At 47.7% G+C, this 25,089-nt stretch overlaps 1 protein-coding gene across 1 annotated transcript in view; it reads left to right on the top strand.

Moving 5' to 3' along the window:
* The first annotated feature begins 581 nt into the window (after window positions 1-581).
* The window catches only part of DHTKD1 (dehydrogenase E1 and transketolase domain containing 1), a 60,266-nt gene continuing 35,758 nt past the window's right edge, over window positions 582-25,089 (top strand). Inside the window, exons 1-7 of the mRNA XM_003930616.4 lie at window positions 582-814; window positions 9,262-9,417; window positions 13,384-13,595; window positions 15,659-15,853; window positions 17,448-17,717; window positions 20,284-20,455; window positions 24,419-24,617. Coding sequence (XP_003930665.1) covers window positions 661-814; window positions 9,262-9,417; window positions 13,384-13,595; window positions 15,659-15,853; window positions 17,448-17,717; window positions 20,284-20,455; window positions 24,419-24,617 — 1,358 coding nt within the window. The 5' untranslated portion in view covers window positions 582-660. The remainder of the gene's footprint in view (window positions 815-9,261; window positions 9,418-13,383; window positions 13,596-15,658; window positions 15,854-17,447; window positions 17,718-20,283; window positions 20,456-24,418; window positions 24,618-25,089) is intronic.

The following is a 25,089-nucleotide window of genomic DNA, read 5'->3' as shown; positions in this document are numbered from 1 at the left end:
AGCTGCCCCAAATAACCTTTCCTTTTTGTGTCCCTTGGTCTCAGTCCCAGTCACTTCCTATCCACCCTGTGGATGGCTAATATGTCCTTTCTGTAACAGACACAGTCTAGGTCCAGGCGTCCCCAAACTTTTTACACAGGGGGCCAGTTCACTGTCCCTCAGACCGTTGGAGGGACGTCACATACTGTGCTCCTCTCACTGACCACCAATGAAAGAGGTGCCCCTTCCTGAAGTGCGGCGGGGGGCCGGATAAATGGCCTCAGGGGGCCGCATGCGGCCCGGTCTGTGTCTATGCGGTTGGGCAGAGGCGTGATAGTTGAACAGTCCCGGTGGGAGACCGTAGGCGCTTCAGCTACATCCAGTTTCGTATCAGGAGCAGGTCCCGCCCGGCGGGACACTTACATCCCCTTTGCGCGGGAGCACAGCGGTCTCAGCCGCCCGCACCGCTCTGGGGTCCCGCCCCAATCCTGGGCGTGGTTCGCTGCTTGTGCCCTTGCCTCGGATTGGCTTCGAGGGTCCGGCCCCTCGGCCAATCAGGCGCGGGGGCGTTGTCTGGGGGCGGGGCTCCGGCCTTCTCGTGGCGAGTCCCGGATTTCCCAAGGCCGGGTAGGACCCTCTGGGCCTCCAGCCTCCGCGTCCCGGCCAGGAGACCCGGTGGACATGGCCTCGGCCACTGTGGCTGCAGCACGACGGGGCTTTGGCCGAGCTCCCCCTCTCCTCTGGCGCAGCTACCAGACCGAGCGGGGCGTTTATGGCTACCGGCCGAGGAAGCCCGAGAGCCGCGAGCCCCGGGGCGCCCTGGAGCGCCCCCCAGGTCGGGGATGGGCCCCGGGCGGTGGGAGCGGGGGCTGGGATGCCGAAACCTCCCTGGCCGACTTGCGGTGGGGTGTCGGGGTCGGGGAGCCGGCCGCCGGCCTGAACGCGCTGCGGGTAGGGAGGAGGGGGAGGCGAGGAGAGCAGAGGGTGGGCGTGGGTGCTCAGTGTCGGGGTCATCCCTCGTCCAGCCTCTGCACTGAGGATTCTGGAGGTTCCCGCTTGGGTGGTCTCCCCATCTTGCCTGTCCAGACCTGGTTTTGGAAAGGCTTTTCTTTCCTTTGTTGGAAATGTGTGAGAGACTCACTCGATTTTTCTATTTTTATTGTTTTCCTAAGAGGATCTCGCTCTGTCCCTCAAGCTGGGTGCAAGGCTGCGACCGCAGCTCACTGCAGCCTCGAACTCCTGGGCTCAAGCGACCCTCCCACCTCAGCTTCCTGAGTAGCTGGGGACACAGAGGTACGACCATGCCTGGCTTTCTTTTTTTTTTTTTTTTCTTTTTTGAGACAGTCTCGTTCTGTCATGCCACCATGCCAGGCTAATTTTTTGTATTTTTAATAGAGACGGGATTTCACCATGTTGGCCAGACTGGTCTTGAACTTCTGACCTTAGGCAATCCACCCGCCCTGGCCTCTCAAAGTGCTGGGATTACAGGCATGAGCCACCGCACCCGGCCTTTTTTTTTTTTTTAAATCATTTTTACTAGAGATGGGATCCCACCATGTTGCCCAGGCTGGTCTTGAACTCCTGAGCTCAAGCTGATTCTCCAGCCTTGGCCTCCCAACGTGTTGGGATTACAGGCTGAGCCACTGTACCCAGCCTGGAAAACCAACTCTTTAATGAGGCGGGACTGTGGGAGAAGTCAAGTTTTATTTTTTATTTTATTTTATTTATTTTTTTTTTTTTTTGAGACGGAGTTTCGCTCTTGTTACCCAGGCTGGAGTGCAATGGCGCGATCTTGGCTCACCGCAACCTCCGCCTCCTGGGCTCAGGCAATTCTCCTGCCTCAGCCTCCTAAGTAGCTGGGATTACAGGCACGCGCCACCACGCCCAGCTAGTTTTTTTGTATTTTTAGTAGAGATGGGGTTTCACCATGTTGACCAGGATGGTCTCGATCTCTCAACCTCTTGATCCACCCGCCTCGGCCTCCCAAAGTGCTGGGGTTACAGGCTTGAGCCACCGCGCCCGGCCCAAGAAGTCAAGTTTTAAGGTCTCCCAACGATACATTTCCAGGACCATCTCTGAGGCTTTTATGTGAGCAGATGGGGGGGGGGGTTCCAAGACTGTGCTGCCTGGGAGAAGTGGGCAGTTAGTTCCAGTCTGGGAAGACAGCATGCTATTTATTATCATTGTCTCCTTGTAGCTAGTCTGGTACTTTAATTTCAGAGTTTAACCGTTTGCTGAATTTGGAACTGGGTGCTGCTGAGCATTCTTTTTCTTTTAGCCGCTCTATTGACACCTTGATATGTGCTGATGGTTTTCGTGAATTAACAGTCATGATTATCGGTTTTTGGAACTTATGTTGCCTACTCATTTGCAAGACTAATTTTGAGTACTTGCTTTATGCTCTGAAATTATTGTATCATTATTCATCCTCATGGAGTAGAAGATAAATACAGATTGCTTATTAGAGGAAAATCATTTGGCATCTTTGACCTGTTTATTAGATGAACGTTGAAGATCCCCTTTATCTTCTGGGCACCTGACCTTTGGATCTTGCATGAATCACACACTGGAACTTCAATATTTTGCTCTTCACTTTGGAGGGCATTTAAAATAAACCTTACCTCTCTCTCTTTTTTCCCTCCTAAGACGGAGTCTGGCTCTGTTGCCCAGGCTGGAGTGCAGAGCACAATCTTGGCTCACTGCAACCTCTGTCTTCCCGGTTCAAGTGATTGTCCCACCTCAGCCTCCAAAGTAGCTGGGATTACAGGCACCTGCCACCATGCCCTGCTAATTTTTGTATTATTAGTAGAGACAGGGTTTCACCATGTTGGCCAGGCTGGTCTCGAACTCATGACCTCAGATGATCTGCCCACCTCGGCCTCCCAAAGTGCTGGGATTACGGCATGAGCCACCGTGCCTGGCCCTGTTTCTGGTGATTCTATAAGCAGGTTGCCACAGTCAAATATCTCATCTTGACATAATTTTGAAGCCTGAAAATGCTGGTCTTTTATTTGCTGCTTCTGTGCTTTACCATTCAACTGTCTAAACATAATGGAGTTTACCTTGAGACCATCTGAAACAATAGGCTTGGGTGAGAAGCCCACACCTTTCATCCGATCACTAAGGCTGAGCTGGCTCATTGTCTAATAGAGAATGCTCCTAAATGGTGAAGAGAGGTTGAGAGTACTAAGACAACCTCTTCAGAACTACTTCTTCAATCGCTTCTACTTGTTCAACGTTACCAGGGCCACAGAGAGTACCCCCTGCTTTTTTTTTTTTTTTTTTTTTTTTGAGACAGAGTCTCACTCTCTTGCCCAGACTGGAGTGCAGTGGCATGATCTCAGCTCACTGCAACCTCCACCTCCTAGGTTCAAGTGATTCTTGTGCTCAGCCTCCTGAATAGCAGGGACTATAGGCACATGCCACACACCAGGCTAATTTTTGTATTTTTAGTAGAGACGGGGTTTCACCATGTTGGCCAGGCTGGTCTCAAACTCCTGACCTTGGGATCTGCCCACCTTGGCCTCCCATCGTGCTAGGATTACAGACATAAGCCACTGTGCCTGGTCTATTTTTATTTTTTGAGATGAGGTCTTGCTATGTCATCTAGTCTGGAGTGCAGTAGTGCAATCACAGCTCACTGCAGCCTCAGCTTCTGGGCTCAAGTGACCTCAGCTTCCCAGATAGCTGGGACTACAGGTGTGTGGTATACCACCATGCATGGCTAATTTTTTTTTTTTTTTTGAGATGGAGTTTTCCTCTTGTTGCCCAGGCTGGAGTGCAATGGCGCAATCTTGGCTCATTGCAACCTCTGCCCCCTGGGTTCAAGCGATTCTCCTGCTTCAGCCTCCCTCCGGATGGCCTCGAACTCTTGACCTCAGGTGATCTGCCTATCTTGGCCTCTCAAAGTGCTGGGATTACAGATGTGAGCCACTGTGCCTGGCTGCATGGCTCATTTTTAAAAAGTTTTTTGTAGAGATGGAGTCTCACTATGTTGCCTAGGCTGGTCTCAAACTTCTGGACTCAAGTGGTGCTCCCATCTCAGCCTCTCAAAGTGTTGAGATCAAAGGCATTAGCCACTGAGCCCAGCTCTTACTGTTTTAGAATAACTTCTTTTTGGCTGATGGTAACAATTGAGACTGGCATATGGTCAGTTCTAGGCATTAGACCAGGAGGTTGAGAATTTGAACAATTTAGTCTTTTCTGTGATATCTGCCAGTTACCCTAAAAAGTAGCCTCTTGGTTGAGAGGAATGTTGGTGCCATGGATCACATACATCACTTCTTTGGTATTGGCACATTAAGTCAAAGGACAAATCCTACTGGAAATGGACTCATGAAGTCTCCCACATCAGAGGTGACCAACAGTGAAGTGGGAGGAGATACAGTCAATGTTATAGACCTTCCTGCTACTCTCTGTCCTTTGCCGGCCTTCTTTCATCATATATTTATCTTGACTAAAATACGTGTTTACATAAGAGGACCACATCATTCACTAAGACTTCCCTTTTATTAAGGCTTTTTTTTTTTGTTGTTTTTTGGAGATGGAATCTCACTGTCACCCAGGCTGGTCACCCAGGCTGGAGTGCTGTGGCACGATCTTGGCTCGCTGTAACCTTCACCTCCCGGGTTCAAGTGATTCTCCTACCTCAGCCTTCCAAGTACCTGGGACTAGAGGCCCACGCCGCACACCCAGCTCCTTTTTTTTTTTTTTTGTATTTTAGTAGAGACAGGGTTTCACAGTGTTGCCTAGTCTGGTCTTGAATTTCTGAGCTCAGGCAATCCGTCCGACTCAGGCTCCTGAAGTACTATAGGTGTGAGATACCATGCGCGGCCTTATTAAGGCTTTACACAGATATGAGGCTGGGCTTGGTGGCTCATGCCTATAATCCCAGCACTTTGGGAAGCTGAGATGAGGATCTCTTGAGGCCAGGAGTTAAGGACCAGCCTGGCCTTACATGGTGAAACCCCATCTCTACTAAAAAAATACAGAAATTAGCCGAGTGTGGTGGTGCACATCTGTACATCCCAGCTACTAAACTTAGGAGGTTGAGACATGAGAATTGCTTGAACCTGGGAGGCAGAGGTTGCAGTGAGCTGAGATCATGCCATTGCACTCCAGCCTGGGCAACAGAGCAAGACTATCTCAAAAAACAAGTAGGCCAGACACGGTGGCTCATGCCTGTAATCCCAGCACTTTGGGAGGCCAAGGCGGGAGGATCATCTGGATCAGGAGTTGGATACCAGCTTGGCTAACATGGCGAAACCCCGTCTCTACTAAAAATATAAAAATTAACCAGACGTGGTGGCTGGTGCCTGTGGTCCAAGCTACTCGGGAGGCTGAGGCAGGAGAATCACTTGAACCCAGGAGGCCAAGGTTGCAGTGAGGTGAGATCGTGCCACTGCACTCCAGCCTGGGTGATAGAGCAAGACTCTGTCTCAATAAATAAATAAATAAATAAGTAAAAATAAATAATTAATTAAATAGATATTGAATTTGCCTCTAGTAACCTTTTGGATGGCAGTGGTTTCACCAGTTAAAATTTGACCCATGATAAGTGTTCTTTGTAACTAGCTCTTTGTAACAGCTTGTACTTTACCTCTGTCAACCTCAGTTTCCACGGAAACTTGAATTTATCAACAATGCCAATTTAAAATGGAGGTGGGTTTAAAATGTACGCCGTGGTGATTCACGGGTGTACATTTTATCACAGAGGATATGAGCCCTCTATTATGAAAAATGACAGAATTTGGAGACCCTCGGGAGATGCTAGCCATGGGTTTCCAGGTCAGTGCTTACTTCCTTCGTTACTGACTTTGGTAGCTGAAGTGAGGTTGTAGAGATGTTGCGTATTGAGAATGACAGGAGCCTTTGCTGGAGTCATAGAAAAAACATTTGAGGAAAACCTGAATGCATGAGAGATTTTTGAAAATATAGCTAATTCTATGCCGGGCGCGGTGGCTCAAGCCTGTAATCCCAGCACTTTGGGAGGACGAGGCGGGTGGATCACAAGGTCGAGAGATCGAGACCAACCTGGTCAACATGGTGAAACCCCGTCTCTACTAAAAATACAAAAAAAAAAATTAGCTGGGCATGGTGGCGCATGCCTGTAATCCCAGCTACTCAGGAGGCTGAGGCAGGAGAATTGCCTGAACCCAGGAGGCGGAGGTTGCGGTGAGCCAAGATCGCGCCATTGCACTCCAGCCTGGGTAACAAGAGTAAAACTCCGTCTCAAAAAAAAAAAAAAAAAAAAAAAAAAAGAAAATATAGCTAATTCTAGAGTACAAACCCAGACCCAACAAAGCTAAATATTTTTAATTTTTTTCTTGAGACAGGGTCTCGCTCTCTTGCCCAGGCTGGAGTGCGGTGACATGATCATAGCTTACTCTAGCCTTGACCTCCTGGGCTCAGGTGATCCTCCTGCTTAGCCTCCCAACTAGCTGGGACTGCAAGCATATGCCACCATACCCAGCTAATTTTGTTTGTTTACCTGTTTTTTGAGACAGTCTCTCTCTGTGGCCCAGGCTGGAGTTCAGTGGTACGATCTCAGCTCACTGCAAACTCCACCTCCTGGATTCAAGCGATTCTTCTGGCTCAGTCTCCCGAATAGCTGGGATTACAAGCGCCTGCCACCACGCCTGGCTAATTTTCTTTTTTTTTTTTTTTTTTTTTTTTTTTTTTTTTTTTTTTTTTTTTTTTGAGACGGAGTTTCGCTCTTGTTGCCCAGGCTGGAGTGCAATGGCACGATCTCGGCTCACCGCAACCTCCGCCTCCTGGGTTCAGGCAATTCTCCTGCCTCAGCCTCCTGAGTTGCTGGGATTACAGGCACACGCCACCATGCCCAGCTAATTTTTTTAGTATTTTTAGTAGAGACGGGGTTTCACCATGTTGACCAGGATGGTCTCGATCTCTTGACCTCGTGATCCACCCGCCTCGGCCTCCCAAAGTGCTGGGATTACAGGCTTGAGCCACCGCGCCCGGCCTAATTTTCTTATTTTTAAGAGAGACAGGGTTTCACCCTGTGGGCCAGGTTGGTCTCAAACTCTGACCTCAGATGATCCGCCCGCCTCAGCCTCCCAAAGTGCTGGGATTGTAGGCATGAGCCACTGCACCCAGCCATTCCTTAAGTCTTGATGCTTTTTCATTAATCATTCTTCTGCAATATTATTATTAGTATTATTTTTGAGATGAAGTCTCACTCTGTCACCCAAGTTGAAGTGCAGTGGCTAGATCTTGGCTCACTGCAACCTCCTCCTTCCGGGTTCAAGTGATTCTCCTGTCTCAGCCTCCCGAGTAGCTGTGACTACAGGCACATGCCACCATTCTCAGCTACTAATTTTAGTAGAGATGGGGTTTCACTATGTTGGCCAGGCTGGTCTCGAACTCCTGACCTCGTTATCCCCCTGCCTTAGCCTCCCAAAGTGCTGGGATTACAGGCGTGAGCCACTGTGCCTGGCCTACAATATTATTATTATTATTATTATTTTTTTTTTTTTTTTGAGACGGAGTTTCGCTCTTGTTACCCAGGCTGGAGTGCAATGGCGCGATCTCGGCTCACCGCAACCTCCGTCTCCTGGGTTCAGGCAATTCTCCTGCCTCAGCCTCCTGAGTAGCTGAGATTACAGGCATGCACCACCATGTCCAGCTAATTTTTTGTATTTTTAGTAGAGACAGGGTTTCACCATGTTGACCTGGATGGTCTGGATCTCTTGACCTCGTGATCCACCCGCCTTGGCCTCCCAAAGTGCTTGGATTACAGGCTTGAGCCACCGCGCCCGGCCAATATTATTTTTTAATGGCTCTCAGCAACTGGAGGTGAGTTAGTGCCATTGCTTGTCCGTCAGTGGACAGGGGTTTTATAAAGAGAGAACTGACGATAGGGAGATGTCAGTGAAGAATGAGGAAGACCTGCCTTTGTCTTCAAGATTGGAGGGCGCAGGTGAGGGTCACTGTGTAGCTTCACCTTGTACTTGTGCTCTCTGGGCACAGCCAAGTTCTGATGAAGCCTAGAGTGTGAGGAATGTTCAGGGAGGTTTGTTCTTGATGAAGCCTAGTGCCAGAGGTCTCGGTGAAAGGGCTGGAGGCAGAGAAGGAAGGGGTTGGAAATAGGGTTGGTGGAAGAAGAAACTCCCAAAGAAATGGCGGTCTGCGGGAGCATGGGTTACCAGGGTGATGGAGGAAGTTCCTGATGTGGGAGAAGACTTTCTCTGCTGGTGCCAAACTGCTACATGCCTCATGTTCTTTCGGGACAAGCAAGGTTCTTTTGTGCCAACTCCTGTGTCAGTGTTCTAGAGTATCGTTAGCAGTGAGTAGTTAGAAATAGAATCAGTTGGCCAGGTGCTGTGGCTCACCCCTGTAATCCCAGCACTTTGGGAGGCCAAGGCGAGCGGATCACCTGAGGTCAGGAGTTTGAGACCAGCCCGGACAATATGGTAAAACCCAGTCTCTACTAAAAATACAAAAATTATCCAGGTGTGGTGTCATGGGCCTGTAATCCCAGCTACTCAGGAGACTGAGCCAGAAGAGTTGCTTGAACCTGAGAAGCAGAGGTTGCAATGAGCCAAGATTGTGCCACTGCACTCCAGCCTGGCGATAGAGCAAGACTCCATCTCAGAAAAACAAAAACAAAACAACAACAAAAAACCCCCGCAAAAATTAGCCAGGCATGGTGGCACACACCTGTAATCCCAGCTACTCAGGAGTCGAGGCAGAGAATTGTTTGAACCCAGAAGGCGGAGGTTGCCGTAAGCCGAGATTGCGCCACTGCATCCAGCCTGGGCAACAGAGCAAGACTCCGTCTCTGAAAAAAAAAAACAACAAAAAAAAAAACCAATTCAAAATATGCTAACAATTGTCTTTGGGTTCTGAAAATAAAAGCACAAATTGTAAAAATGTTTTTCTTGGCCTTCTTTGGGAGGCCAAGGTAAGTGAATCGCTTGAGCTCAGGGGTTCAAGATGAGCCTGGGCAACATGGTAAAAGTCCATCTCTACCAAAAAAAAAAAAAAAAAAAAAATTAGCCAGATGTGGTGGTGCACGCCTATAGTCCCAGCTACTCAGGAGGCTGAGGCAGAAGAATCGCTTGAATCTGGTAGGCAGAGGTTGCAGTTAGCCGAGATCGTGACAGAGCAAGACCCTGTCTCTAAAATAAATAAATAAATAAATAAATAAATAAATAAATAAATAAGAAGGTGCCTAGGGCTGTAAAAGCTTCTTTGAAAAGCTGATTTTTGTGATTTGCAGTCATCTCCTAAACCGTATTTTTGAATTTTCCCCTGATTTAGTTGATCATGGTCTGGCCAGGTTGGTGACAGTATATCGCGAGCATGGTCATAAAGCTGCCAAAATCAACCCCCTCTTCACTGGACAAGCCCTGCTGGAGAACGTGCCTGAAATCCAAGCCCTGGTGCAGACGCTACAGGGACCCTTCCACACGGCAGGTATGGCCGCTGCCCCGCAGGCGGGAGCGCGGAGCTGCACACCAGGTGGGAGCCCTGCCTCTGTTCTTGAAGAAGGGCATCTCTGCCGGAGCTGAGCTTCCCACAGGCATGAGGAGACCGGAGGGGCACCTTGAAGTACGGTCAGGGAGGAGCGTTCTTGGGATTCTAGAAGTTCTGGGGCCGGGCGCGGTGGCTCAAGCCTGTAATCCCAGCACTTTGGGAGGCCGAGGCGGGTGGATCACGAGGTTGAGAGATCGAGACCATCCTGGTCAACATGGTGAAACCCCGTCTCTACTAAAAATACAAAAAAAAATTAGCTGGGCATGGTGGCGCGTGCCTGTAATCCCAGCTACTCAGGAGGCTGAGGCAGGAGAATCGCTTGAACCCAGGAGGCGGAGGTTGCGGTGAGCCGAGATCGCGCCATTGCACGATTGGGTAACAAGAGCGAAACTCTGTCTCAAAAAAAAGTTGTTCTGACGAGGCCTGTTTTCTCAAGGTTCACTGACATTGAGTTGGCTGGATGCAGTGGCTGACACCCATAAATAATCCCAGCATTTTGAGAGCCCATGGTGGGAGGATCATTTGAGCCCAGGAGCTTGAGACCAACCAGGGCAACATAGTGAGACTCTTGTCTGTGTTTGCACACACACACACACACGCGCACACACAAACACACATACACACACAAGTAGCTGGGCATGGGGCGCACGCCTGTAGTTGCAGGTACTCAGGAAATTGAGAAGGGAGGATCTCTTGAGCCTGGGAAGTCAAGGCCACCGTGAGCCTTGATCATGCCTCTGCATTCCAGCCTGGGCAGCCGAGTTTGGAGACCCTGTCTGAAGAAAACAAACAAACAAAAAACTTTGAACTCCAAAGTGCCATGTGCTGAACATATGTTAATTTATTCTCAAAACCACTCCCAAAAGTAGTTATTGTTTTCTTTATTTTGTAGATGGGGAAACTAGCTCAGAGAAGTTCTGTAACCCTAGCAGCTCAGTGGCAGAGACGGGGGATATCCAGGGATGCTTCCCTTCCAAAGCCTGCACCCCCTCATTCTGTTTTCTCTCCCAGCCTGGGAACTTAGAAAAAGTTGGGCCTGCATCATCAGTCATGATTTCAGGATCCTACCTCATGTTACTTTTTTTTTTTTTTTTTTTTTTTTTGAGACGGAGTTTCGCCCTTGTTACCCAGGCTGGAGTGCAATGGCACGATCTCGGCTCACCGCAACCTCCGCCTCCTGGGCTCAGGCAATTCTCCTGCCTCAGCCTCCCGAGTAGCTGGGATTACAGGCACGTGCCACCATGCCCAGCTAATTTTTTGCACTTTTAGTAGAGACGGGGTTTCACCATGTTGACCAGGATGGTCTCGATCTATCGACCTCGTGATCCACCCGCCTTGGCCTCCCAAAGTGCTGGGATTACAGGCTTGAGCCACCGCGCCCGGCTCATGTTACTTTTTAAAGTTAATCTTGTAAATATCAAATTCTGATTGTGTGTATCAGTGAGTCATGCTTCAGTCACCTAATGCTGTGTAATAAACTACCCCAAGGTGTAATGGCTTTTAAACCCTCAACAATCATTTTAGTGTCTCTTAGGGTTCTGAGGGTTACCTGGGCTTTGCAAGATGGTAGTTGTCTCCTCTCTCTCTCTCTCTCTCTCTCTCTCTCTGTCTCTCTCTCTCTCTCTCTCTCTCTCTGTCTCTCTCTCTCTGTTTTTTTCTGAGATGGGCCTCCAAAGGCCCTTTTCTTGAACCTCTGCAGAAAGAACTGATTCTTCAGTGCCTCATAAAAACAAACCAGTAAATGTTGAAAACATGAAGTTACATGATTCATGGCTCAGTTGGAATATAGCGGTGATGCATCTCACTCCCTCAAAGGCCAATACTTTAAATACTTTTATTAAAAAAAAAAAATACAGCAGCCGGGCGTGGTGGCTCATGCCTGTAATCCTAGCACTTTGGGAGGCCGAGGTGGGTAGATCACCTGAGGTCAGGAGTTCAAGTCCAGCCTGGCCATCATGGTGAAACCCCATCTTAAAAATACAATAAACATGTTGTAAGAAACCATAAGCCAGAAGTGTCTAATCTTTTGTTTTTTTTTGGGCCACATTGGAAGAAGAATTGTCTTGGGCCACATGTAAAATATGCTAACACCAGTGATAGCTAATGAGCTTAAAAAAAATTGCAAAGAAAATCTCACTTTTTTTTTTTTTTTTTTTTTTTTTGAGACTGAGTCTCACTCTGTTGCCCAGGCTGGAGTGCAGTAGAGTAATCTCGGCTCACTGCAACCTCTGCCTTCCTGTTTTAAGCGGTTCTCTTGCCTCAGCCTCCCGAGTAGCTGGGATTACAGGTGCCCGCAACCACGCCCAACTAATTTTTGTATTTTTAGTAGAGATGGGGTTTCACCATGTTGGCCAGGTTGGTCTCTAACTCCTGACCTCGTGATCTACCTGCCTCAGCCTCTCAAAGTGCTGGGATTACAGGCGTGAGCCACTGCGCCCAGCCCCTGAAAATCTCACAATATTTTAAGAAAGTTTACTTATCTATGTTGGGCCACATTCAATGCTGTCCTGGGCCACATGCAGCCTGTGGGCTGTGGGTTGGGCAAGCTTGCTAAGCAATATAAAGTAAACTTTGGGGCCTGGCGCAGTGGCTCACGCCTGTAATCTCAGCACTTTGGGAGGCCAAGGCAAGAGGATCACATGAGGTCAGGAGTTGGAGACCAGCCTGGCCAACATGGTGAAACCCGGTCTCTACTAAAACTACAAAAATTAGCCAGACATGGTGGTGCACACCTGTAATCCCAGCTACTTGGGAAGCTGAGGCAGGAGAATCACTTGAACCTGTAAGGCAGAGGTTGCAGTGAGCCAAGATGGTGCTACTGCACTCAAGCCTGGGCAACAAGAGCAAAAACTCTGTCACCAAAAAAAGCAAATTACTGTAGAATCAACACTTGGCATAAAGCAACAGGATCTGTTCTTGTGAAGGAAGTGGGGGTCTCCCCCTCCTAGTTTTACTACTTTATTGTTTTTTTTTTTTTTTTTTTTTTTTGAGACAGAGTTTCGCTCTTGTTACCCAGGCTGGAGTGCAATGGCACAATCTCAGCTCACCGCAACCTCCGTCTCCTGGGTTCAGGCAATTCTCCTGCCTCAGCCTCCTGAGTAGCTCGGATTACAGGCATGTGCCACCATGCCCAGCTACTTTTTTGTATTTTTAGTAGAGACGGGGTTTCACCATGTTGACCAGGATGGTCTCGATCTCTCGACCTCGTGATCCACCCGCCTCAGCCTCCCAAAGTGCTGGGATTACAGGCTTGAGCCACCGCGCCCGGCCTGTTTTACTACTTTATAACCTTTGACCATATTTTTAGTTTTTCCTTCAGAAAAAAATCTAGATAAGCATTAATAATGACCCAAGTTATTAAGAACAAAACACTCGGCTGGGTGCAGTGGCTCATGCCTGTGATGCCAGCACTTTGGGAGGCCGAGATGGGTGGATCACCTGAGATCAGGAGTTCGAGACCAGCCTGACTAAAATGGTGAAACCCGGTTTCTACTAAAATTACAAAAAAAAAAACACAAACAAACAAACCCATGTGTGTAACTATGCAACAGTCTTGCATGTTCTTTACATGTACCCCAAAACCTAAAATGCAGTAAAAAATAAATAAATAAATAAATAAATAAATTAGCTGGGCATAGTCGCGGGTGCCTGTAATCCCAGCTACTAGAGAGGCTGAGGCAGGAGAATCGATTGAACCCAGGAGGCAGAGGTTGCAGTGAGCCAAGATCGCACCATTGCACTCCAGCCTGGAGTCTGGGAAACAGAGTGAGACATTGTTTCAATTAAAAAAAAAAGAAAAAAGAGCAAAGTACTGTGCGTCGAAGTAATTATTTTGGTATGTTCCAGAGTTAACTTGCCACATGATTGATTATTTTTTAAAATGACCCCTTTCATTGTATTTCACAGGTTTATTGAACATGGGGAAGGAAGAAGCCTCACTTGCAGAAGTGTTAGCCTATCTCAATCAAATCTACTGTGGGCAGATTTCTGTTGAAACCTCCCAACTTCAGAGCCAGGAGGAGAAAGACTGGTTTGGCAGGCGGTTTGAGGAAGTGCAAAGGGAGACATTTACCACAGAAGAGCAGAAACATCTGTCGAAACTAATGCTGGAATCTCAGGTAAAAAGGAGCATCTAATAGCAAGGGCAGAGGTCAGCTCATTGCCTATAAAGATATATAGCCTGGCAGACATAGGGAAACCTCATCTCTACTGAAAATACAAGAATTAGCAAGGCGTGGTGGTGCATACCTGTAATCCCAGCTAGTCAGGAGGAGGAGGCATGAGAATCCCTGGAACTTGGGAGGTGGAGGCTGCAGTGAGCTGAGATTGCACTACTGTACTCCAGCCTGGATGACAGAGCAAGACTCCCTCTGAAAAAAAAAAAAAAAAAGGCTGGGGCTGTGGCTCATGCCTATAATCCCAGCACTTTGGGAGGATGAGGCGGGCCATGAAGTCAGGAGTTTGAGACCAGCCTGGCCAACATGGTGAAACCCTGTCTCTACTATAAATACAAAAATTAGCTGGACGTGGTGGTGCACACCTGTAATCCCAGCTCCTCGGGAGGCTGAGACAGGAGAATCACTTGAACCCGGAGGTGGAGGTTGCAGTGAGCCAAGAAGGTGCCACTGAACTCCGCCCTGGTGATGGAGCTGGACTCGGTCTCAAAAAAAAAAAAAAAGATACATAACTACTGAAGAGAGGGAATTGGGCCATTAACTCTGCACTTATCCTTGTTCACCCCTCATTACTTCAACACAACAGATCATATAACACCCACACCATTTTATTCTTTTATTTTTCCTCAGAGATCCTTGTTCTGAGCATATCACTTTATTCTAAGTAGGAAAATGCTGATTGCCGAAATATTGACCAATTGGCTCTCCTCAGAGTCAAAATACTTCTCAGATATGTGTCTACTCACTCTATAAAAGATGACAAGATCCTTAAGACCTTACTTTTGACTGGGCGTGGTGACTCACACCTGTCATCCCAGCACTTTGGGAGGCTGACATGGGCATATTGCTTGAGGTCAGGAGTTCGAGACCAGTCTGGCTAACATAGTGATACCCTGTCTCCACTAAAAAAAAATACAAAAAAATTAGCTGGACATGGTGGAGCATACCTGTAGTCCCAGCTACTTGGGAAGCTGAGGCAGAAGAATCACTTGAATCCGGGAGGGAAGGGTTTCAGTGAGCTGAGATTGCACCACTGCACTCCAGTCCAGGCAACAGAGTGAGACTCTGTTTTAAAAAAAAAAAAAAAAAAGCCAAACCAAAGACAAACAAACAAAAATAAATCCTTACTTTTTTTTTAAAAAAAAAAGATGGAGTGTCACCATGTTGGTCAGGCTGGTCTTGAACTCCTGACCTCAGGTGATCTGCCCGCCTTGGCCTCCAAAGTGCTTGAATTACAGGCATGAGCCACCACACCTGGCCAAATCCTTACTTCTTGAAGTCTTATTTATTTATTTTTTTGAAATAGAGTCTCACTCTGTTGCCAGGCTGGTGTGTAGTGATGTGATGATCTCAGCTCACTGCAACTTCCACCTCCCGGGTTCAAGTAATTCTCCTGCTTCAGCCTCCTGAGTAGCTGGTACTACAGGTGTGTGTTACCACACCCATCTAATTCTTTTTTGTATTTTATTTATTTATTTATTTTTTTGAGACAGAGTCTTGCTCTGTCACCCAGGCTGGAGCGCAGTGATGTGATCTCAGCTAACTGCAGCCTCCCTTCCCGGGTTCAAGTGATTCTCCTGCCTCAGCCTCCCGAGTAGCTGGGATTACAGGTGCCTGCCACCACGCCCAGCTAATTTTTATATTTTTAGTAGAGACGGCATTTCATCATGTTGATGAGGCTGGTCTCGAACTCCTGACCTCATGATCTGCCCTCCTTGACCTCCCAAAGAGCTGGGATTATAGGTATGAGCCACTGCGCCTGGCCAGGGGTTAGTTATTCTGCCACTCAAGGCCATTTTCTTTGGCCCGTCCTGCTGTCTGGGATCCCTGGAAAGCCATCCTGCTATGTCCTTGTTATGCCTGTCTCTGGGATACGTAGTGAAGTGTCACTACTGTGGTCACTTGGGGAATGTGGGGTCATCTCACAATACACACAGACTTACCTGCCTTCCACTGGAGAAGCTGGCTGCCCCCTGGCAGCTCACGTCTGCTGTCATTTTCTGCAGGAGTTTGACCACTTTCTGGCCACCAAGTTCTCCACGGTGAAGCGGTATGGAGGCGAAGGTGCTGAAAGCATGATGGGCTTTTTCCACGAGCTGCTGAAGATGTCAGCCTACAGTGGGGTTACTGATGTCATCATTGGGATGCCCCATAGAGGCAGGCTGAATTTATTGACAGGCCTACTGCAGTTCCCTCCAGAGGTAAGGTTACTCACTGTGTTTCTCACTAGCACTATACGATTGATTGTAACAGAATAGAACTGCTGGTCATATATATATATATATATATATTTTTTTTATTTTAATTTAATTTAATTTTATTTTTTTCCCAAAATGGGGTTTCACCATGTTGGCCAAGCTGGTCTCGAACTCCTGGCCTCCAGTGATCCACCCACTTCGGCCTCCCAAAGTGCTGGGATTACAGGTGTGAGCCACTGTGCCCAGCCAAAACTGCTGATTTTATTCTGGTGACAAAGGATGGTGATGGTGATGGTGATGGTGATGGCTGGACACAGTGGCTGTACCTGTAGTCCCAGCCTGTTGGGAGGCTCAAGCAGGAGGATGGCTTGAACCTAAGGAGTTTGAGACCACCCTGCACAACAAAATGAGACTTTGTCTCTACTCAGAATAAGTTAGCCAAGCATGGTGGCATGCACCTGTGTTCCCTGCGACTCAGGAGACTGAGGCCAGAGGATCACTTGAATGCAAGAGTTTGAGGCTGCAGTGAGCTTTGATCTCACCACTGCACTCTAGCCTGGGCAACAAAGCAAGATGCTACCTGAATAGAAATAAATTTTAAAAAGTAGAACTCATGGTCATCATTCCTTTTAGGGAGCCAACTAAGGCTGGGCAATGTGGCTCACACCTGTACTCCCAGCACTTTGGGAAGCTGAGGCAAGAGGAGTGCTTGAGTCCAGGAGTTCAAGACCAGCTTGGGCAACCTTGCAAAACTGTCCCTACAGCTGGGCGTGGTGGCTCACGCCTGTAATCCAAGCACTTTGGAGGCCAAGGCGGGCGGATCACCTGAGGTCAGGAGTTCAAGACCAGCCTGACCGACGTGGTGAAACTCCGTCTTAAAAAAAAAAAAAAAAAACTGTCCCTACGAAAACGAAAATTAGGAGGCATGATGGCATGGTCTCTACAAACAAAAAAATTAGGTGGTACACCTATGGTTCCAGCTACTCAGGAGGCTGGAATGGGAGATCTCTTGAGTCCAGGAGACAGAGGCTGTAGAGGGCTGAGATTGCACCTCTGCCCTGCATCCTGCAAGACAGATCCAGATCCTGTCTCAAAAAAGAAGAGGAAAGGCAACTAAGCATATGAGCAGTTGGTCCAAGGTAGCTTAGGCAGCTTAGTTAATTGACAGAGCTGGTATTTGGATTGATTTTTCCATGTGCTATCATTTATTTGAGACAAGTCTTGCTCTGTCACCCAGGCTAGAGTGCAATGGCGTGATCTCTGCTCACTGCAACCTCTGCCTCCCAGGTTCAAGTGATTCTCATGCCTCAGCCTCTCAACTAGCTGAGATTACAGGGGCCTGCCACCATGCCTGGCTAATTTTTTGTATTTTTAATAGAGACGGGGTTTTGCCACGTTGGCTGGGCTGGTCCTGAATTCCTGACCTCAAGTGATTTTCCCACCTCTGCCTCCCAAAGTGCTGGAATTACAGGTGTGAGCCACCACTCCTGGCCTTAAAATTTCTTTTTTATTGTATGATTTCAACGAACCACTTCTTCTTCCCTAGTCTCCATTGTAATGAATGCCGTGTTTTTCCGTTTATGTGTACCCACGATAGCTGATGTTCCGCAAAATGCGAGGCTTAAGTGAATTTCCAGACAATTTCTCAGCCACTGGAGATGTCCTGTCTCACCTGACCTCCTCTGTGGACCTGGACTTCGGGGCGCACCGTCCCCTCCACGTGACGATGCTGCCTAACCCCTCACACCTGGAGGCTGTCAACCCTGTGGCCGTGGGCAAAACTCGTGGCAGGCAGCAGTCTCGCCAAGATGGGGACTACTCTCTGGACAGCACGGCCCAGCCGGGGGACAGAGTCATTTGCTTACAGGTACTTGGAGCTTCTGGAAATGAGGCTGCAGGTGGGGAAAACTGGGAAGAATTGTGGGTTGGGAGGGTTGAAAGCAGGTGGGAGACATTCATGATGAAACTGAGAAGACCTTTTGGAAAAAGATTCTGGGATTGTTTTAAAAACTAACAGCAGATTCATGAGGTTTACTCTTCAGGCAACTGGCTTTAGCCTGTGGCTTCCACTGCAGTTTGCCTTGCTTGGCTTATGAATTAACTGAGGGGTATGTATGGGCTAGTAGACCTGCTCCTTCTGAGAGCACAGATGTCATTATTTCTCTGAAAGTATGGCCCTCTTGGAAACTTCATGGTATCTATACATCTAACAAGAGAAGTGTAAAAAAAGACATCAAGAGTGGTTTTACGAATTCTTGCTTAATTTATTATCTTTACTTTTTTTTTTTTTTTTTTTTTTTTGAGATGGAGTCTTGCTCTGTTGCCCAGGCTGGAGTGCAGTGGTACAATCTCAGCTCACTGCAACCTCCGCCTCCTGGGTTCAAGCAATTCTCCTGCCTCAGCCTCCTAAGTAGGTGGGACTACAGGTGTGTGCCACCATCCCCAGCTAATTTTTTGTATTTTTAGTAGATATGGGGTTTCGCCATGTTAGCCAGGTGAGTCTGGAACTCCTGACCTCAAGTGATTCTCCCGCCTCGGCCTCCCAAAATGTTGGGATTACAGGTGTGAACCACCACATCTGGCCTATTTTTTTTTCTTCCTTGTTTATTTTAAAATGAAGCCCTTTGGCATTAAGGCAAATAATACAAATTATCAGTGTGGTTCTTTCTTCTTCTGCCCTCTCCCAGTTTTTTATAACACAACAAGTATCTTTTTTTTTTTTTTTTTTTAAAGTCAGGGTTTCACCATATTGGTCAGGCTGGTCTCAAACTCCTAACCTCAGGTGATCCACCTGCCTCAGCCTCCCAAAGTGCTGGGATTACAGGCGTAAGCCACCGTGCCTGGCCACAACAAGTATCTTTTAGAGATTTGGGCTGTGGTCACATTTCTTCTATAAGTATTCATTTAAATATAATTAAATGATTATATTTATTTTATTTATATTTTTAATTATCTCCTTTAGCTATAGGAAATAATTAGAATCAGTCTTAAAATTCCATAGAAATAGATAAATATATAAGGCAATAGAATATTCTGTTATGTCTATGAATAGCCACATTATCCTATGCATTTTAATTTTTCACAGGCCAGAAATTTGTAGTGAATAAATTGGGAGTAGGCAGAATTGGATTTGATTATGATATGGCTGGTCTGCCTTCCCTCCCTCTCTTCCTTCCTTCCTTCTTTCCTTCCTTCCTTCCTTCCCTCCTTCCTCCCTCCTTTCCTCCTTCACTCCCTCCCTCCTTCCCTTCTCTCCATCCCTCCCTTCCCTCCCTCTCTCCCTCCCTCCCTCCTTCCTTCCTTCCTTTCTTCCTTCCTTCCTCCCTCCCTCCCTCCTTTCCTTCTTCCCTCCTTCCCTCCTTCCTTCCTTCTTTCCTTCCCTCCTTCCTCCCTCCCTCCTTTTCTTCCTTCCCTCCCTCCCTCCTTTTCTTCCTTCCCTCCCTCCCTCCCTTCCTCCATCGTTCCTTCCTTCCCTCCCATCCTCCCTCCCTCCCTCCCTCCCTCCCTCCTTCCTTCCTGCCTGCCTGCCTGCCTGCCTGCCTTCCTTCCTTCCTTCCTTCCTTCCATGTCTCTCTCTCCCTTCCTCTCTGTCCAGATGCCTGAATCTGCTGTGCAGGCAGGAGTGTGTGGCACAGTCTTAGCTCACTGCACCCTCAGATGCCTGGGCTCAAGCAGTCTTCCTGTCTCAGCCTCCTGAGTAGCTGGGCCTACAGGTGCATGTCATCCTACCTGGCTGATTTATTTAGTTTTATTTTATAGAAACATGATCTTGCCGTGTTGGCCGAGCTGGTTTCAAATTTCTGGCTTCAAGCAACCCTCCTACCTTGTCCTCCCAAAGTGTAAATACTACAGGTGTGAGCCACTGCACCCGGCCTGATACGGTGTTTCTAAATAGAAATCTTGGAATTATTAGCCAGACATTCTGTTTACCTTTCACATGATTTATAATACTCTATTTTAATCCTTCAGTTTTACCTGGTGCATTGAGCTGATCTTAAGATTGACCCCTGAAATAAAAATTGAAAATGATGTTTTCTTTAAAATTGTGAAAAACAAGGCTGAGCGCGGTGGCTCATGCCTGTAATCCCAGCACTTTGGGAGGCAGAGGCCAGTGGATCACCTGAGGTTAGGAGTTTGGGACCAGCCTGACCAACAGGGATAAACCCTGTCTCTACTAAAAGTACAAAAAATTAGCCAGACATGGTAGCACATGCCTGTAATTCGGGCTACTTGGGGGGCTGAGGCAGGAGAATTACTTGAACCTGGAGACAGAGGTTGCAGTGAGCTGAGATCACTCCATTGCACTCTAGCCTGGGTGACAGAGCAAGACTCTTGTCTCAAAAAAAAAAAAAAGGTAGTCCAACTTGAAACCTAAATTTCTTAATCCCTTATGCTGCTTTTCTCCCCACGCCTCCCCTCCCCTCATGACTCAGGTTCATGGCGATGCTTCTTTCTGTGGTCAAGGGATTGTTCCTGAAACATTCACGCTGTCCAGTCTCCCGCATTTCAGAATTGGTGGGAGTGTACATTTGATTGTTAATAACCAGCTGGGTTATACCACTCCAGCCGAAAGAGGAAGGTCTTCTTTATACTGCAGCGATATTGGTATGTAACTCCGGGAGGAGCTGACGTTGCTGGGGCCGCTGTGGAATTCCTAGGGAGATATTTAGTGAACACAGAACAATGAGCCTCACTAGTTATCCCTCCTTTCATTTAATTAATTAATTAATTAATTTTTTGAGATGGAGTCTTGCTCTGTCATCTAGGCTGGAGTGCAGTGGCACGATCTCAGCTCACTGCAACTTCTGCCTCCCGGGTTCAAGTGATTCTCCTGCCTCAGCCTCCTGAGTAGCTGGGACTCCACATGCGCATGACCACGTCTGGCTAATTTTTTTTTTTTTTAATTTTTTGAGACAGAGTCTTGCTCTGTCACCGAGGCTGGAGTACAGTGACATGATCTTCACTCACTGCAACCTCTGCCTTCCGGGTTCAAGCAGTTCTCATGCCTCAGCCTCTCAAGTAGCAGGGAATACAGGTGCGTGCCACCACACCCAGCTAATTTTTGTATTTTTAGCACAGACAGGGTTTCATCATGTTGGCCAGGCTGGACTTGAACTCTTGACCTCAAATGATCCACCCGCCTCAGCCTCCCAAAGTGCTGAGATTCCAGGCGTGAGACACGGTGCCTGGTTGATTTTTTCCACGCCCGGCCTGTCAGTGTGATCTTTAAATCCAAGGACGTAAGACAAGCATGGAGCCACAAGTGTGCCATCTCAAATTTCTTATAACTGGATGGGTGATCTGGTGCAAGTCAGAGATTAACACAATGAGTACAACACCAGAGTCCTTATCTCTAGGATATTCAAACTTGGAGTGCCCGGGGGCCTTAGTGAAAAAGGATGTGTTCAACCACTAAACTTGGTCAAATAGTGTAGTTAGAAAAAAGATGTGAAGGCTGGGCGTGGTGGCTCACATCTGTAATTCCAGCACTTTGGGAGGCCGAGGTGGGCAGACCACAAGGTGTGGAGTTCAAGACCAGCCTGGTCAACATGGTGAAACCCTGTCTCTACTAAAAATACAAAATTTAGCCGGCAGTGGTGGCGCATGCCTGTAATCCCAGCTACTTGGGAGGCTGAGGCAGAAGAATCTCTTGAACCCAGGAGGTGGAGGTTGAAGTGACCTGAGATCAGCCCACTGGACTCCAGCCTGGGCAACAGAGTGAAACTCTGTCTAAAAAAGAAGAGGAAAAAAAAAGGGAAATAAGATATAAAGGCCGGGATGGTGGCTCATGCCTGTAATCCCAGCACTTTGGGAGGCTGAGGTGGGCAGATGGCCTCAGGTCAGTAGTTCAAGACCAGCCTGGCCAACATGGAGAAATCCTATATCTAAAAAAATACACAAATTAGCCAGGTTTCATAGTGGGTAGCTATAATCTCAGCTCCTTGGGCAGCTGAAGCAGGAGTATCGATTGAAGCTGGGAGGCAGAGATTGCATTAAGCTAACTGCACTGCATCACATGCAACAGAATGAGACTCTGTCTTAAAAAAAAAAAAAAAAAAAAAGAAGCCCTGGAGCAGTTGCTCACGCCTGTAATCCCAGCACTTTGGGAGGCCGAGGCAGGTGGGTCATCTGAGGTTGGGAGTTTGAGACCAGCCTGACGAACATGGAGAAACCCTGTCTCTCACTAAAAATACAAAAGTAGCTGGGCATGGTGGCGCATGCCTGTAATCCCAGTTACTCGGGAGGCTGAGGCAGGAGAATCGCTTAAACCCAGGAGGCAGAGGTTGCAGTGAGCCGAGATCTCACCATTGCCCTCTAGCCCGGCCAAAAAGAGTGAAACTCTGTCTCAAAAAAAGAAAGATGTGCCGGGCGCGGTGGCTCAAGCCTGTAATCCCAGCACTTTGGGAGGCCGAAGTGGGTGGATCACAAGGTAAAGAGATCGAGACCATCCTGGTCAACATGGTGAAACCCCGTCTCTACTAAAAATACAAAAAAAAAAAATTAGCTGGGCATGGTGGCGCGTGCCTGTAATCCCAGCTACTCAGGAGGCTGAGGCAGGAGAATTGCCTGAACCCAGGAGGCGGAGGTTGCGGTGAGCCGAGATCGCGCCATTGCACTCCAGCCTGGGTAACAAGAGTGAAACTCTGTCTCAAAAAAAAAAAAAAAAAGAAAGATGTGAAGAATCAAAGTCAGCTTGTTTTTTACCCATGGAAATTGGTAGTCTTTTTTTTTTTTTTTTTTTTTTTGAGAGATAGAGTCTGGCTCTGTTACTCAGGCTGGAGTGCAGTGGTACAATCATGGCTCACTGCAACCTTGACAACCCAGGCTCAAGTGATCCTCCTTCATCAGCCTCCTTAGTAGCTGGGACTTAAAGACACATGCCACCATGCACCAGCTAATTTTTTTTTTTTTTTTTTTGAGACAGAGTTTCATTCTTGTTGCCTATACTGGAGTGCAATAATGCCAGCTTGGCTCACTGCAATCTCTGCCTCCCAGGTTCAAGCAATTCTCTTGCCTCAGCCTCCTGCATAGTTGGGATTACAGGCGACTGCACCACACCCAGCTAATTTTTGTATTTTTAGTAGAGACAGGGTTTCACAGTATTGGTCAGGCTGGTCTCAAACTCCTCACCTCAGGTCTCAAACTCCTGACCTCAGGTGATTGGCCTCCCAAAGTGCTGGGATTATAGGCATGAGCCACCACTCCCAGCCACAACCAATTAAAAAATTTTTTTTTAGAGATTGAGTATCGCTGTGTTGGCCAAGCTGGCCTTGAAACTCTGGTCTCATGTGATCCCACTTCACCCTCCCAAATTGCTGAGATTCCAGGTGTGAACCACTGCACAGGGCTGAAATTGGTCATCTTAAGAGAAAGACAGGGCTGTTATTACCCATTTCCAGTTTCATAGATCACAAGGCTCCTTGATGGTAGGAAGTATTCTCCTTTTATACCAATAGCCTGGACTGGATGCCTCTTGGGCTTGTCTGTGTAATTAGTTTGATGAAGATACTGAAGATGCATTCTTGAACTTCTTTGGAGAAAATTTATCTTTTTCGGCCGGGTGTGGTGGCTCACGCCTGTAATCCCAGCACTTTGGGAGGCCGAGGCGGGTGGATCACGAGGTCAAGAGATCGAGACCATCCTGGTCAACATGGTGAAACTCCGTCTCTACTAAACATTAAAAAAAATTAGCCGAGCACGGTGGCACATGTCTGTAGTCCCAGCTACTCGGGAGGCTGAGGCAGGAGAATTGCCTGAACCCAGGAGGCGGAGGTTACGGTGAGCCGAGATCGCACCATTGCACTCCAGCCTGGGTAACAAGAGCGAAACTCCATCTCAAAAAAGAAAAGAAAAGAAAAGAAAATTTATATTTTTTAGGGTACATCCTTTTTTTTTTTTTTCAGACGGAATTTTGCTCTTGTTACCCAGGCTGGAGTGCAATGGCGCGATCTCGGCTTATTGCAACCTCCGCCTCCTGGGTTCAGGCAATTCTCCTGCCTCAGCCTCCCGAGTAGCTGGGATTACAGGCACGCACCACCATACTTGGCCAATTTTTTTGTATTTTTAGTAGAAACGGGGTTTCACCACGTTGACCAAGATGGTCTCGATCTCTTGACCTTGTGATCCACCCGCCTCGGCCTCCCAAAGTGCTGGGATTACAGGCTTGAGCCACCGCGCCCGGCCTAGGGTACATCCTTTAATGACCCTTTTGTCTCGGGGGAAAGATAGTAATGGTAATAATAATAATAACAAAATATGTATATTAACTGCTGTCTACCAGGCACTGTTAAGCCTCAATACTGATATGCATTCACTCATTGAACCTTTATATCACTAAGAAGCAGCAGCTCCTATTCCTGGTTTATAGATAAGTAGGCTGAGATTTGTAGCTTTACCAAGGTCACACAATGAGTCCCTGGTCTTGAACTTGCCAGCTGGTCTCCAAAGCTTGGGTTCTTAACCAAACCAATATCTACCTGTGAGGACTGAGCAGGAAGTAGGGCTTAGAGGGGGCCAGTGTCATTCTGGGTCAACAGTCCTGTCTCATCTTGATCTTCTGTCCTTCAGGGAAGCTTGTGGGCTGTGCCGTCATCCACGTCAATGGAGATAGCCCAGAGGAAGTGGTCCGTGCCACGCGACTGGCTTTTGAATATCAACGCCAGTTCCGCAAGGACGTGATAATTGATCTGTTGTGCTACAGGCAGTGGGGCCACAACGAGCTGGATGAGCCATTCTTCACCAACCCCATCATGTACAAAATCATCAGGTACGATTATAAACCTTTGTATGATATGCCGCTGAAAAATTGGGATTTATATATATTTTTTTGAGATAGAGTCTTGCTCTGTCACTCATTCTGGAGTGTAGTGGCACCATTTTGACTCCTGCAATCTCTACCTTCTGGGTTCAAGCCATCCTCCTGCCTCAAGCAATCCTCCTGCCTCAAACTCCTGAGTAGCTGGGATTACAGGTGTGCACCACCATGCCTGGCTAATTTTTGTGCTTTCAGTAGAGACAGAGTTTCACCATGTTGGACAGGCTGGTCTTGAACTCCAGGTGATCTGCCCAGCTCAGCCTTTCAAAATGCTGGGATTATAGGCATAAGCCACTGCGCCCAGGCAGAATGTGAAACTTTCAGTGCTGAAGCTGACACAGTTCTGGGTTGGACTGCAAGTGTTACAGTCTTGTACAATCTTGGCTCACTGCAACCTCCACCTCCCGGGTTCAAGCAGTTGCAA

The sequence above is a fragment of the Saimiri boliviensis genome, chromosome 8, assembly GCF_048565385.1.
Source record: "Saimiri boliviensis isolate mSaiBol1 chromosome 8, mSaiBol1.pri, whole genome shotgun sequence".
Lineage (NCBI taxonomy): Eukaryota > Metazoa > Chordata > Mammalia > Primates > Cebidae > Saimiri > Saimiri boliviensis.
This window is presented reverse-complemented; position numbering and strand designations above follow the sequence as displayed.